General features: G+C 34.0%; 1 protein-coding gene across 3 annotated transcripts in view; it reads left to right on the forward strand.

Annotated features, from left to right (window-relative positions):
• The window catches only part of URB1 (URB1 ribosome biogenesis homolog), a 96,841-nt gene that overhangs the window by 12,258 nt on the left and 69,057 nt on the right, over positions 1–15,526 (forward strand). For all 3 annotated transcript variants that reach the window (XR_004232936.1, XM_023498904.2, XM_012544405.3), the window contains exons 5-10: positions 5,989–6,085; positions 8,224–8,309; positions 9,157–9,282; positions 10,554–10,675; positions 12,888–13,083; positions 13,979–14,116. Coding sequence is in view for 2 of the 3 variants with exons in the window: in XM_023498904.2 (XP_023354672.1) it covers positions 5,989–6,085; positions 8,224–8,309; positions 9,157–9,282; positions 10,554–10,675; positions 12,888–13,083; positions 13,979–14,116 (765 nt within the window). In the remaining variant the exon portion in view is untranslated. The remainder of the gene's footprint in view (positions 1–5,988; positions 6,086–8,223; positions 8,310–9,156; positions 9,283–10,553; positions 10,676–12,887; positions 13,084–13,978; positions 14,117–15,526) is intronic.

Genomic DNA, 15,526 nt, shown 5'->3' on the forward strand with positions numbered 1-15,526 from the left:
ACCAAATACTACTTTATTCTTTTAAAAATTTCTCTTAGATTTAAAAATTTTCAAATACTAATGTATTTTGTTATTCATATATCATAGCATTTAGAAGTAGAAGGGACTTTAAAGATCAGCTAGGCTAGGTGTACCCTTCATTGTAATCATGAATGTTGATTGATATTTAGTTTACAATCCACTATAGTTCTCACATCTTTTTTAGGTGAATTGCTATCTAGTCACCTTCCTTCCTCAAGTGTTTGTGAAGCTGATTTTTTTTTTTTTTTTTTTTGTATATACAACCATACATATACATACACACACACACATACGTATCGGTGTTTTAAAGTTCTTATTGCACTATATAATATTGTAAGGCTTAGAGTGAAGAAATCTGAGCTCTAGACTAGTTCAGAAACTTTCTAGTTTTGTGACTCTGGGTAAGTCACCCACCTTTTTCTGCACCTCAATTCCTTTATTTTTGAAAAGGGTAATTCAAATACTGTTATCCCTACCTTTAGGGCTTTTGTGAGGAAATTGCTTTGTGTATCTTTAAAAAGCCCTATAACTGTGACATATAGTTTTATAGGTTATGAAGTAGATTATGAGTAATCTAGAGAAAAGGAATTACTTTTTTTTTTTTTCTCTTTCTAGCCCTGTACAGAAACTCCTTCTATATTGTTGTGTTATTGGCCACTTCTATATTGTTGTGTTATTGGCCACTTTCCTTCAGCCAGCTTTAAGAACTTTGTAATTTAGCATTGTAGACATTGATTTCTTTCATCTTGTGTCATTTGGAATTATCTTGGATCATTTTATTGATCAGAGCACCTAAGTCCTTCACAGTTGATCATCACTACAGCATAGCTGTTGCTGTGCACAATGATCTCCTGGTTCTTCTCCCTTCATTTAGCATCAGCTCATGTAAATCCTGCCATGTTTTATTCTGAAACCACTCCTCTTGTCATGTCCCACAACACAATAGTACTTCATCACAATCATATGCCTTAATTTGTTCAGCTTTTTCCCAATTGATGAGCATCCCAGAATTTTTATCATTTTTGCCACTATAAAAAGAGCTGCTGGGAATATTTTTGTACATATAGTTCCTTTTCCTTTGATCTCTTTAGGACATAGATTTAGTAGTGGTATTGCTGTATCAAAGGATGCAAAGTTTTAAAGCTTTTGGGGCCTAGTTCCAAATTGTTCTCCAGAATGCTTTTACCAGTTCACTACTTTACCAACAGTTCATTAGTGTTAACTATTTTTTCCCTTATCCCCTCCAATCTTAGTCATTTCTGATAGATGTGAGATAGTACTTTAGTGTTGTTTTAATTTGCCTTTCCCTAATCAATAATGATTTAGAGCATTTTTTCATATGACTATAGATAATTTTGATTTTTTTCTTCTTTTTTATGGATGAGATCATCCAATTCATGTTCATGATGACTATGTATTTTTCTCCATTCCATTATCTTCTGTTTCTTTCTCTCTTTCTTTCTTTTTTATCTTGTCCGTCCTTGAAAAATCTATTTTGCTTCTAAATGCTGCCTTCTTAATCTGCCCTCCCCTATATTACCTCCTTTCCCATCCCTTTTACCTGTCCATATGTCTTATCCCTTTCCCTATTCTATTTCCCTATTGGATAAGTCACATTTCTATGTGCAACTGAGTGTGTGTGTGTGTGTGTATAGATATATACATGTATATGTATATGCATGTATATGTATCTAGATATAGATGTGCATATATTCATGTATTTTTAATTTCTTTCAACCATTAGTTTCTTTTTTTCTTTCAGATAAGCTATTATCTTCCACACCTTCATTTCCCCCTCCATTGTGAAAATTCTTCCTTATGCCCCTCTTTTTATGTGAGAAAAATTTCCTCATTTTATCTCCTCCTTCCACCTTCTCCCACCATATCCCTCTTTCTCACTCCTTTCTCTCACTCCTCTCACTCTCACTCCTCATCACCTTTCTTTTCATCTGGTTTTCTTGTTTCTAGTTTTGTTTCTTTGTACTCACAGCTTCTAACATACTTACATATACAATACTGATGTGATTACAATATAATACAACACAAAAAAAATAATGATGATTGTTGGAGGGGATGCGGGAAAACTGGGACATTGATGCATTGTTGGTGGAGTTGTGAAGGAATCCAATCATTTTGGAGAGTAGTTTGGAACTATGCTCAAAAAGTTATCAAACTGTGCATACCCTTTGATCCAGCAGTGTTACTACTGGGATTATATCCCAAAGAGATTATAAAGAAGGGAAAGGGACCTGTATGTGCACGAATGTTTGTGGCAGCCCTTTTTGTAGTGGCTAAAAACTGGAAACTGAATGGATGTCCATTGGTTGGAGAATGGCTGAATAAATTGTGATATATGAATATTATGGAATATTACTGTTCTGTAAGAAATGATCAACAGGATGATTTCAGAAAGGCCTGGAGAGACTTACACGAACTGATGCTGAGTGAAATGAGCAGGACCAGGAGATCATTATATACTTCAACAACAATACTATATAATGACCAGTTCTGATGGACCAGGCCATCCTCAGCAACGAGAGTCAACCAAATCATTTCCAATGGAGCAGTAATGAACTGAACCAACTATGCCCAGAAAAAGAACTCTGGGAGTTGACTAAAAACCATTACATTGAATTCCCAATCCCTATATTTATGCACACATGCATTTTTGATTTCCTTCACAAGCTAATTGTACAATATTTCAGAGTCTGATTCTTTTTGTACAGCAAAATAACGTTTTGGTCATGTATACTTATTGTGTATCTAATTTATATTTTAATGTATTTAACATCTCCTGGTCATCCTGTCATCTGGGGGAGGGGGTGGGGGAGTAAGAGGTAAAAAATTGGAACAAGAGGTTTGGCAATTGTTAATGCTGTAAAGTTACCCATGCATATATCCTGTAAATAAAAGGTTATTAAATTAAAAAAAAAAAAGATTTCTCTTTTATGTTGAACTTTTTATACTTCTTGAGTTTTTAGTTTGAATATCAAATTTTCTATTCAGCTCTGGTCTTTTTATCAGGAATGCTTGAAAGTCTTCTATTTCTTTAAATATTCTTTTTTTTTTTCTCCTTGAAGGATTATACTGTTTTGTTGTGTAGGTTATTCTTGATTTCATCTTAGCTCTTTTGCCTTCTGAAATATTATATTCTAAACCCTCTGCTCCTTTAATGTGGAAGCTGCTAAATCTTTTGTGATCCTGCATGTGACTTCATGATATCTGAATTGTTTCTTTCTGTTCCATAAGGAGTTCTTCAGTGAGTTTTTGTGCCTCTTTTACCATTAAGCCGATTCTGTTTTTTAAGGTGTTGATTTTTTTCAGTATTTTTTTATGTGCCTCTTTTTATTAGCCTGTTAATTCTCTTTTCGAGAATTTTCTTGCTTCATTCTCATTTCTTTCCCCAATTTCTCCCCTCCTCCCCATTTATATCTTTTTAACTCTTTCAGGAATTCTTGCTGGATTTTGGTCCAAGTAGCATTTTTCTCTGTGACTTCCTAGCTGTTTCATATTCATTTCTTTTTTTTTTTCCCTCTGTCTTCCCTGTCACCATAGTATCTTTTTATGGTCAAATTCTTTTGTTGTTTGCACATTTTCCTAATCTATATCTTGACTTTGAACTTTATGTTTAAGGTAGATTCTGTCATTTGGTGATGGGATAGCCATTGTTCCAAGCATTGGACTTTTTCAAGTTGCTTTTTTCAGAACTAGTTCTGAAGTTCTGCTGATTTTTAGAATTTTCAAGGTGGTGTAGTACAGGGAGAGGGACACTTATTGCTCCCCTGGCCTGCATTCCATGTCTTTGCCCAGAAAGGACCCTTTCTTTCTTGATTTTTTTTTTTTTTTTTTAACCAGAAGCATATAACGTTTAATGTCAGAGTCTGACGGTCTTTAGGACATGGAATGTCAGTGCCAGAAAGGATCTTAGAACATGACATGCCAGAACCAAGGGACCTTATAACATGGAATTCTGGAGCTAGGAATTAAGATTATAGACTTACTGGATTACTTGCCATCTAAATGACGGGATAGAGTGAAAGGGGGGGGGGGGAGATAAATAAAAGAAAAAGTATATACTGTTAAAACTAAAGAAAAATTAGAATATGAGCTTATTGTATCTGAACTACAAAAACATTAGAATATAAAATGTCAGAGCTATGTTTGAATATAGAATGTTAGAGCTAGAATTCGATTCTATTCAGCAACAATTTTTCAAAGGCCCCCAAGGTTTAAGGCATTTGGCTGGATACTAGGCTTACAAAGACAAAAATAACATAATCCTTGCTCTCTAGGAGTTTACATTCTCTTGGGGGTGGGGTTATGTGAAGGTGATTACAATATAATACAACACAAATAAATAATAGTAGAAGGGAAAATGACTGACTTTCATGGAAGAGGTACTTGAGCACAGATTTGAGGGATCCTTGCTTTCTTGTAGTTGCTAGGACCAGTGCTCCTTTTGGCTCTGGAACAATAACCAGGTCCCCTGCTGTCCTACAGCCACAAGTACTAAAGGTCTTCTTGACTTTAAAGCAACAGGGCCCTTGCTTCCTTATGAACAATGAGCAGTATTCCTTTCTGCCACATACTCACTATCAACAAAATATCCCTTATAATTTCTTTTTGACCAGTTGTGTTTGTCCCATCCCAACCCCAACAATTTTTCTCTTCTCTTATTTGCCCATCTCTATGTTACTATTACTTCCATATTCCATGATCTTTCAAGTTACACTAGTTTGTTTCAGCAAATGCATCTGCCGCTTCCTTTCAGTACCTAAGAAGCTAGTACATCTGAGCGAGTTTACTTGCATTCATCAAAAGAAGGTAGATGTTTTTGTTCTCGTTTACTTATTTCGATGCCAACTCCCTGTGAATCCTTTTTATTCTGTTGTTCTTATGCAGTGATCATTCTCCTTGGCAGAGAAAATAGAAGTAAAAGTTGGTAAACTCTGCCTTCCCCTTGTTGTCTTTTATAAGTCTCATCCACCTATATCTTCCTTTTCTTCCAACAAACACACTCTTGTTATTTAGCATTCCTGACTATTTTCACAGGACTGTGATTTGTTACCTGCCCTTTTTTAATCTTCTCTGCATTTCTTTTCAAAATTTGTGTAACTAGATTTCCTCTGTATTCATAGTTTTAATTTCTTAATCAAGACTTTGTAATCATTGGCATCATGTTGAAGTTTTCTTTGACAGTGTCATTTGTGCCCACAAGAATCACAAGGTGGGTAGTTGTCATTTATTTTGGTGAATTCTCTGTTAAGTCTTGAATACATGTCCTGGAAGGACAACAGATAATCACCGAGTCAGAGAATCATTGATTGCTACTATTGTTCTTACTCCAACTGTACCAAATGATCTCTTACTAGATAATTTGATAATGCTCTATGTACCTAAAAATTATTGCTCGCCACAAGTGCCTAATTTCTCCTTGTTGAAAATATATATGCTAAATTTGACTGATTAAATGCTTTTAATGACCTGTATCACGTAGGCTGTTTTTTCACATGTATTTATATAATACCTGTTGGCTGTTAAAAAAAAAAAAACTAATAACAGTATAAATCTTTTCAGAATGATAACATTCAGAAGAAGGGAAATCTACTAGTATTTATTGTATTCATGTGAGAGGTAGATGTACATGCTCTTGTCTTTTGCTAAAAGCCTGTTGGAGCACAGGATCTTAAATCAAAGGAAAAGTTTTTGGTAAAACCTATCTGTAGATCTTCAGTTGGGCCTTGAGGATTCAGCCCAACTAAGTTTGGAGAGACTTAGCACCAAAAGGTTCCCATCTGGTAATGATTTCTTTTTTGGCCATAGCAATACATGAAAACCTGGAGGTATTGTGAACTGTGTTTTTAGAAGTACCCATGCTGATTAAACCATCAAACCATGGATTATCAACATTTTTTAATTATATCCATGTATCTATGTATGTGACATATCTCTTTTCTTTTCCAATAGGGGCTGCCAGATGTTCGATTGGCATATATCCAGTTTGCCCTTTCCTTCTTAATTGCTGGTGATGATAATACCATAGCACGAGTGTTGGAGTTGAAAGGTATTCATGTATTATTTCTAAGGGAAGGATGTTAATACTTTGGGGGAAAAACTAATTTGAATAGCTTTGGTGAGAAAAAAAAGAACTAGAGTTACCAGCTACTATTTATAAAAGAACATAAAAGAAGCTTTTGTTACGTTAATAGAATTGACCAAAAATAACAGGGGTATATCAGAGTCTTACTATCTGGAATGCTGAGAGATGGCCTAACAAAGAACAAACAAATACCTTCCAGAGTTTGGAAGCAAAGACGTCTTTGTGGCTTTCACAAGTACTGCTTGCATGACTTTCCCTAGTGCTGATGTTTAAAAAACTGAAACTCAGCTAATTGTGCTGTTAAGACCATTGTGCTGCTTATTAGAACTAAAAATAAACTTTTAAAAAACCTGTCTCATGTGAACTGGGTACTATTTGGTTGTCTCCCTTTGTTTAAGAATGAGCAAAATTTGAGACTCGTTCCTTTATTGTTTCTTGGGCTGGGTTGGCCTGACTTGAAGCTTTTGACTTGGTAGTAGCCCTGTACTTCTGTCTCAGAAATAGGCTTCACCTTTGACCCAGCCTATACTTCCTGAGCAAACAGGGTCTGGTATCAGACTCTAGCCTGTTTGCATCTCTAGTCCTCCCCGTCCTCCATGAGGAACCAGAGGGGAAGTTGTGGGACAAGAGACCTCCTGGAATCTTGAACTAGACCTGGAATGTGATGATGATTTGGGTGTCAGGGGGACCTCTTTAGCCTGAGGGATTGTTGAATTATCTATGGAGTGTGAATGGAGAATGCTAGTGCTATAATGTTAACAGGAAGCTCCTCTTTTTATAAAACTTGAGCACAAAATATATTTTTTTCTTTAAAAGAAGATGCTACATTGTTTATCCTAGTTGTCTGTTCCTATTATCCTAACATTTTTTTCTAGATCATCACTTTACCAGGAAAAGAGAAATCTATTTTCAGCTTTCTTTATTTCAGAAAGTCTTTAAATTTTTCTAAAAAAAAAAAATCAATTAATTTACAAAGCATATGCATGGGTAATTTTCCAATATTGACTCTTGCAAAACCTTTTGTTCCAAATTTTCCTCACTTTTCCCCCAGCCCCTCTCCTAACTGGCAGGTAGTCCAGTACATGTTAAATATGTTAAAATTCATGTTAAATCCAATATATGTATACATATTTATAGTTATCTCGCTGCACAAGCAAAATCAGATCAAGAAGGAAGGAAAATAAAAACTGAGAAAGAAAAGCAAATAACAACAGAGAGAGTGAGAGTGCTATATTGTGGTTCACACTCTGTCCCCATGGTTCTCTCTCTGGGTGTAGATGGCTTTCTTCATCACTGAACAAGTGGAACTGGTTTGAATCATCTCATTGTTGAAGAGAGCCACGTCTATCAGAATTGAACATCGTATAGTCTTGTTTCTTCCATGTATGATGATCTCCTGGTTCTGTTCATTTTACTTTGCATCAGTTCACGTAGAGCTCTCCAGACCTCTCTGAAATCATCCTACTGGGCATTTCTTACAGAAGAATAATATTCCATAACATTCATATACTCTAACTTATAAAGCCATTCTCCAATTGATGGGCATCCACTTAGTTTCCAGTTTCTTACTATTATCAAAAGGGCTGCCACAAACATTTTCACACATACAGGTCCCTTTCCCTCTTTTAAGATCTCTATGGGATATAAGCCCAATAGTAACATGGTTGGGTCAAAGGGTTTGCACAGTTTGTTAACTTTTTGAGCATAGTTCTACACTGCTCTCCAGAATGGTTGGATACGTTCACAGTTCCACCAACAATGTATCAGTGTCCCACTTTTTCCATATCCCCTCCAATGTTTGTCGTTATCTTTTCCTATCATCTTAGCCAATCTGACAGGTGTGTAGTGGTATCTTAAGTTGTCTTAATTTGCATTTCTCTGATCATTGTGACCTTTTCATGTGATTACATATAATTTTAATTTCTTCATCTGAAAATTGTCTTCATATCCTTTGACCAATTTATCAATTGGAGAATGGCTTAAACTATTACAAATTTGAGTTAATTATCTATATATTTTAGAAATGAGGCCTTTATCAGATCCTTTGGATGTAAAAAGAAAGTCTTTAAATTGAACTTACCCTTTGACAATTTTATTTTCAGAATTCCTCCCTGTCATTTTTGCGACAGGCTTGAAGGAAGACAGAATTTCTACTATCAATCTTTTGTTGTCCACCCTGAAAACCAAGGTGTGTTTTAATAGAGAAAACATTTTCCAAGTGAGGAAAATTATAGAATATAATTCCATTGATGATATTGTTCATGAATTTTAAATTTGTCTAGAATAAGTTCTCAAACTTTTTGTGGGAGGGGGGGTCTCTAGACCCCTTTACTGTCTTAGAAATCAAGGACCTCAAAGAGCTTTTGTTTATATACATTATATAAATATAAGTGACATCCCAAATGGGGCAGCTAAGTGGCGCATTGGATGGAGTGCCAAACCTGGAGCTCAAATCTGGCCTTGGATTCTAACTGTGTGATCCTGGGCAGATCACTTAACCTTGTTTGCCTCAGTTTCCTTATCCATAAAATGGTCTGGAAAAGGAAATGGTAAATTACTCCAGTGTCTTTGCATAGAAAATCCCAAATAGGATCACAAAGAGTAAGATATAACTAAAAGAAAAGTGAAGAACAAGAACAAAAACATCTCAATATTGTTATGAAAAAAGTTTTGATGTCATGAACTGACTATAGATTATAGTTCAGGATGAGAATTTTTGTTCATGTGCAAATTCTGGAGCTATAGGGCTGTAAAAATTCTAACCCAATCCTTCTTAATCCCCTGACATACATATATTATACACTTTGTATTCTTACCCACTGGGATATTGGTAATAATGGAGTTAAAAGGGAAAAAAAGTAGTCTGAGCTCTAAATTATATAAGTATGTTTTGATTTAATAATAAATTGGATATATTTTGTCTGATAAAATAGTAGTTTGGACATTGTCAAAAATTTTGTCTTAAAAATAATAGTAATTTTAAAAAATAAGCAAAGTTTCACATACTTTGCATTATTTTGCTTTATTACTCTCAGGTGGTTCACAATATTGGTGTTACAAAGACTCAGAAAGTTCGTTTCTTCACTGGATATTTGTTAAATAATGTGGCTTCTCTCTATCGTTGGAATGGAATTGCTGATGTCAGCGCAGAAAATATCAAGGTACAGTAGTAACTTTGGAATTAAGGTTTTAATGTCATTTTTATGTTTTGAAAAATGAAATTAGATATTACTTTAAAATTTTCTAGCATGCTTCTTTTGACTTTTTTACATTGTTACTTTCCCTTGGCTAGTAATAAGATAACAGGATACTATTTTTTCACTGCAGAAAAAGTTTTTCTTTGGACAAATAATTTCATACTTACCCTCAAATGATTGGCCAGTGCATTTTGGTCTTACAGAATTACTCAAAACTTACTCTGCTCTTTTTTCTCTCACACTGTTGTTTTCTACTACGGCTGACTTCCATCCAGATTTTTGAAGATTTCCTGACCATGTTTCTAACTTCTTATGTTATAGGACATAAAATTTTTTTATCTAATACTTTATTGATAGGATTATTAACATTTCTATACTTAACCAAAGATATATATTTTATTCATTTTTACTTTATTTATATGCTCTTGAAGTTAAACACATCTAAATAAGTGAAAATTTTAGATCTCAAGTTTCTTTGTAGAACTTTTAAATTAAATCTTAAGATATTCAATAATCCTATCTTCCTTTTATAGTAGTGATTTGCATGTGTTCTCTTTTAAAAATACTTTGTTGTTCAAAAAGACTCATGATAGAAAATGCCATCCATAACCTAAAGAACTGAAGAGTCAAATGTAGCTTGAAGCACAGTTATCACTTGGTTTTGTGAGGTTTTTTTTTTTTCCCTTGTTGTTCTGTTTTTTCCTTTATAATGTGACTGATGTAGAAATATGTTTTATGTGGTTGCACATATATAACCTATATTGGATTATTTGTCGTCTTTTGGGGGAGAAGGAAAAAAATTGGGAACTCAGAATTTTTCAAAAAATCAATATTGAAAATTGTATTTACATGTAATTGGAAAAAATACTTTTAAGTTTAAAAAAAAACAAAGTAAAAATACTTTGTTGGTTTGGAAAGATTATTTGACTCTCTTGCATGCCAGAAAACTTTAGGTACTTAATAAAACACTCCTAAATGTGGAATTTTATTTACGAATAAAATAAATTTTATACGTTAAAGAGGTATTAAGCTTGTTTTAGAATAAAAAATGCCATTTAACTTGCCTTTTAACAAAAATTCTGTCCTAATCATGTCATACTTATATAAAATATATATATTTAGAAAATTTGTTTTTGTCTATTTTTACCCTCTAGTCATTGAATGTTTTGGTTTTTTCCTTTCTTTTTTTCTGTTTTTTCCCCTCCTGTTCCTTCCCTTTTCTTCCTCCCTAATAGCCTACTGAAGAAGCAGGCAAGACCATGGTAAGGGAACTGGTTCACAACTTCTTAATGGATCTTTGCTGTTCTCTGAAGCATGGCATTAACTTCTATGATGCATCTTTTGGTACTCTGGGCAGGTAAAACACAATATTGTTGTATATATAGTAGTCTGTATTGTTTAGAAGCCATTATATATGTGAAAATCAGTAAATTCAATTAATCTTTAGTTAATTACAGAATTTTAGGATTCAGAGGGACCTTAGAAATTATCTTGTCTTTCCTCTTTTCATTTTTCCCTCCAGACCAGGAAACTGCCCCAAGAGGTTTTATTTATTGAGTTTTTGTGAAGATGTCCAATGGTAGATTATATCTCTAATAACTTAAATTGGAATCCTATTTGCTCTAGTCTTTTTTTTTTTTTTTTAATTTAATAGCCTTTTATTTACAGGTTATATGCATGGGTAACTTTACAGCATTAACAATTGCCAAACCTCTTGTTCCAATTTTTCACCTCTTATCCCCCCACCCCCTCCCCCAGATGGTAGGATGACCAGTAGATGTTAAATACATTAAAATATAAATTAGATACACAATAAGTATACATGACCAAAACATTATTTTGCTGTACAAAAAGAATCAGACTCTGAAATATTGTACAATTAGCTTGTGAAGGAAATCAAAAATGCAGGTGGGCATAAATATAGGGATTGGGAATTCAATGTAATGGGTTTTTTTTGCTCTAGTCTTGAGACCTAGTTGCTGTCAACTGGATTTTGAAGCAAAATAGTTTATGTATAATCATGGGAACTGTGTCATTTTTGGAACCAGTCCCAAGGAAGCTGGGTTGGGTTTTATGAATTCATTCTTCTCTTAGTAGACCGAGATTAGCCTGGAGGGAAGCAGAGCTCAGAAACTACAATAAAATGACTCAGACCCTCATTGAATCCTTTGAACTAATCTGAATTATAATCAGGTATCTGGGGGCAAATAAATGTGTCCATGACAAACTTTTACGTTTACTCTGCATTATTAACATTTTCATAAGTCTAGAAATCAACAAAACAATAAATTATTCCATGGTTTTTAGCTTTGCTACTTTTCAAAGTGTTAAAGTTCACTGAAATTTAAAATTTAAAAATTGGCTCTTGTGAGTTAGTACGAGCTGGTTCCAACACAATCCCTTAAATAAGGCAATAAAGTTCAGGTGAAGTGACTTATCCTCCCTTTATTGTTTCCTCAGAATCATCTTGGGAGGCATATTAACTTTGAAAGTAGTTTCCTAAGATGGTGATTGCACCATTTAATTAAATTTACCTTTTTAAAGTACTCATTACTGCTGAAATTTAAAAAACTTGATAGCTCATGATTTTTCCTGGTTTGTGAGAAGCATGTTAAAAATTGTCAGTAAATATAATAAAATTTAAAAGGTGTATATATTATTAACACATGTGTATATATATACACATTATATCTATAAGTATATGTAATATATGTGTGTAGACATGTAAACATATTTATTAAATTTGATATTCTCTATAGTATTGGTCACATAAAATTAATTTTCAGACAAAGTGATGAATGGGGGAAAGAAAAAGAAAATTCCTAAAATTTATTGGTTACAACTTTGCATCTCATTTTCCACACTGTTATCATTAGTACTTTTTATTCTAATTTTCATCCCACTGAAAAATTTATTTTAATTGGAAATTTGCTTGGTTTAGGATAAAATCTACTTCAGATATTTGTTTCTTGATTTACTCTTAGCATTACCAAACCTACTAAGAAATTTCTTTAATGTGTTGCTAGAGACAGAGTACTCAGAAGTGAGCAAGAAAAGTCAGAAAATCTAAGTTGTACCATGCTACAAGCTTTTCAGAAATTATTTTGGGTAAATGACATATTTTAGACATCTTATTTAGTGCTCTAAAAACTTTCTTGTAGAATTAGTATAAGGTTTTTCTTCTCTAACCTTTTTTGATCTCTCATTTGGGTACTTATTTAAAACAATCCAGATGTGAAAGAGAAAAAAGAAACGGAAATAGATTTTTAATATGTCTTTGGAGAGGATAAGGGAGAAGAATAAGGAGAAAAACAAAACAGGAGATCAGTTTTCATCTATTCAGATGTAGTAAAAAATAAGATTTAAAAATCTCCCAAAAGAATTGAAGTGTTTCATCTTAGGGAAAACTCCAATAGTCTAAAATTAATTCCCCCATGCTGTAGTATTGGTTTTCTTCAATCCTATTGGGGGGGGATGGCATTTATTATAGTAATCACTGGCTTGTTATTGAGTTTTTAGAAAACTTTATACAGACCTGGTGAGTTTTTTTTCCCCCTATTATTTATCAGAGGAGGGAACTTGACTCTCTTGAACTTCTTACTGGGTTTGAAGACAGCAGCAGATGATGACTTGGTGGCTGAACTTGTAGTGAACATCCTAAAAGTATGCCCAGACTTACTTACGAAGTACTTTAAGGAGGTGACCTATTCCTTTGTTCCAAGGATGAAGTCGGCTTGGTTAAACAATATCAGGCTACTAAGGAAGGTAAGGAAAAGAACTAAATGGAGATGAGGAATAACATGTTTTATTTCTTACTTCACCTCTAGTGTGGAGCACTTAGAAGTATTGTATTTGTATGTACATAAATTCAGTGTGTTCAAGTAATCCAGAACGTTCTCCAGCTGCCCCCGCTTTGCTTACCATGCAGATGCAGCCCATCAGCACAGAAGATGTGGAGGGTGCCCCATCATGCCGAGAGGCCTGCAATCACTTAACAAAATTTCAGTGGCTGTGGGTGTTTTTCTTCCTCTTTTAACCTTTAATTGCTTAAAATTACATTGACCCTTTTGAGACACTCCATGTAATCTTTGAGAATGGGAGACCCTGAAATGTTTCATAGGCAGTCAGTGGTAAGTGCCATAGGGAATCAATCATAGCATTAATGGAATGTTCCTCGTTTAGCAAGAACTTCATGTTGATGCTCTTTATTTTATTTTTTGAGAAGTTTGCTTCAGGGTCTCCAGTGCTAGTGTCTGTGATGAATGGCATAGAAAGACAGTACAGGATGCGATTCTTAATCTTTTGTGTGTGTGTGTGTGTATGAATTCAATCTCTGCACCAAAATCACAAACTGCACTATGATACACATATCTCTAACAGGTAGGTAGGCGAATTAGTTGTTTCAGCACTTCTAGTAACTCTCATAAAGGCAACTCAAAGTTCTCATTGTTCTTCCTTCTGTGCACCCAAATCTCTTTGTATCTTCCATTGTTTGGCCTTTGTTTTGTCCTGCAGAGCAACACAGAAAAAAATTTCTTGACCTTTAATATTGTAATTATTGCTTAACCATAATGGTGCCATCATTCAATATTGATACATAGAATTAGCCTCAGCATTTATTCTTAGCTCAAGCATTACCTAGATGTTATTTCTTTTACAGATTTATGAGGCTCAGCCAGAGATTTCCCCAGCATTTAAAACTAAAGAGTTTATACCCTTGTCTAGATTGCTTTCCATGGTCATGGTGACAACAGTACCCAACGTGTGCAACAAAATCATGTTTACTCAAGGATTAAAAGTAAGGTGATTTTATTGCTGTTAATCTAAATAGAAATTGTATAACTATTTTGAAAGTAATATGTTGGCTATATTTGTTTATTTCTGAAAATTCATTGTTTGGTTCTTAGGAAGGAAATCTTTCTTAGAATGATATACTTTCTTACAGCAAATCATAATTTCATTTGCGTGAGCACTACTGCTTATGCAGGTGCAGCTTTTCCACATGTTAGTAAAGTATTTGATGAGTTCCTATGTCCAACTCTCTAGTCATGAGTCTTTCCAGATTTAGCAGAGTTGGTCTTTGGAGGACAAATCATTCAGTGGGGAAACAGTTGCATTATAATCACGTTGGCTCCTTTGAATGAGATTGTGAGTTTAAAATTTCTTTTGGTACTTTTCCAGCATGTGGTCTGGGAGTGGGTAATGGGAAGAGGCAGATAGGGGTTGTAGGGGCACCAATCAAAAGGGACTTTTGTTCTGTTTGCCAAATAAGTGAAATTAGGACTCAGATTGTTTGCCTTGTTCTTTGTGGGAGACAATATTTTATCCTAGAGCTTGGCATGAAAATATGTTAGTAAGGAATTTGTCAGATATCTCCTTTATAGGCAGAACTTGGAAAAGGATTTGAAGTTTCTGAAGAAGTTTGATCTTGCTGACAGTGTGTACTCCCATATAAGATCTTAATTCTGACTGTCTCAGACAGTTATAAGATTAATTTTTTACCCTAAGTACCTACTGCTAAAATTGTAAACAATACTATGGATGGTACCCTTCCTTATAAGGATGACCCATTTCTCAAGATTCTTGCAAAGTCATCATATGAGTGAAATGTTAGTGGCTATGGATATTTTTTTATCTTTTGTTTTTTGACAGCTCTTACCATGTGCAGTAAGCAACAAATGAGAAGTCTGCTTTGCCCTTCTCATACTTGTTTTTTCTTGATTGGGCTTTAAAAAGAATTGGAACCTTAATATATTTATCATTTCTTTTTTTGAAAGCAAGGTTTGTAGCAGTTGGCTCACCATCTTCCTTTAATTTAGTTTAGGTTGTGAATTTAAAGTTTTATTTGGCCTTTCTGCTTTTGATGTAATTAAAGGCAAAATTCTTGTGATTAGGTAATATAATATATAGTGTATACTTTATATATGATACAATGAAATCCCAGTTAATCGTAATGCTCAGAAAACAGAATTTTTTCTTTTTAGGAATGTTGTTACTATGACCATTTGACCAATTTTATTTAAACTTTTGCCAAAAGTATTTCTACTTTCTGTTTTCCTGTTTTGGTAAGTATAATATTTCTAAAGGATTTGAGAGCCTTGCAGTATTTTAAGACCATCACTTTGAACATGTTTGATAATCATATAAGATCAAGAAATTGTAGCAAAGTATGATGAATAATTTCTGACTGCAGGACATATCCATATCC

This window comes from Sarcophilus harrisii, chromosome 3, assembly GCF_902635505.1.
Source record: "Sarcophilus harrisii chromosome 3, mSarHar1.11, whole genome shotgun sequence".
NCBI classification, from domain to species: Eukaryota; Metazoa; Chordata; class Mammalia; order Dasyuromorphia; family Dasyuridae; genus Sarcophilus; species Sarcophilus harrisii.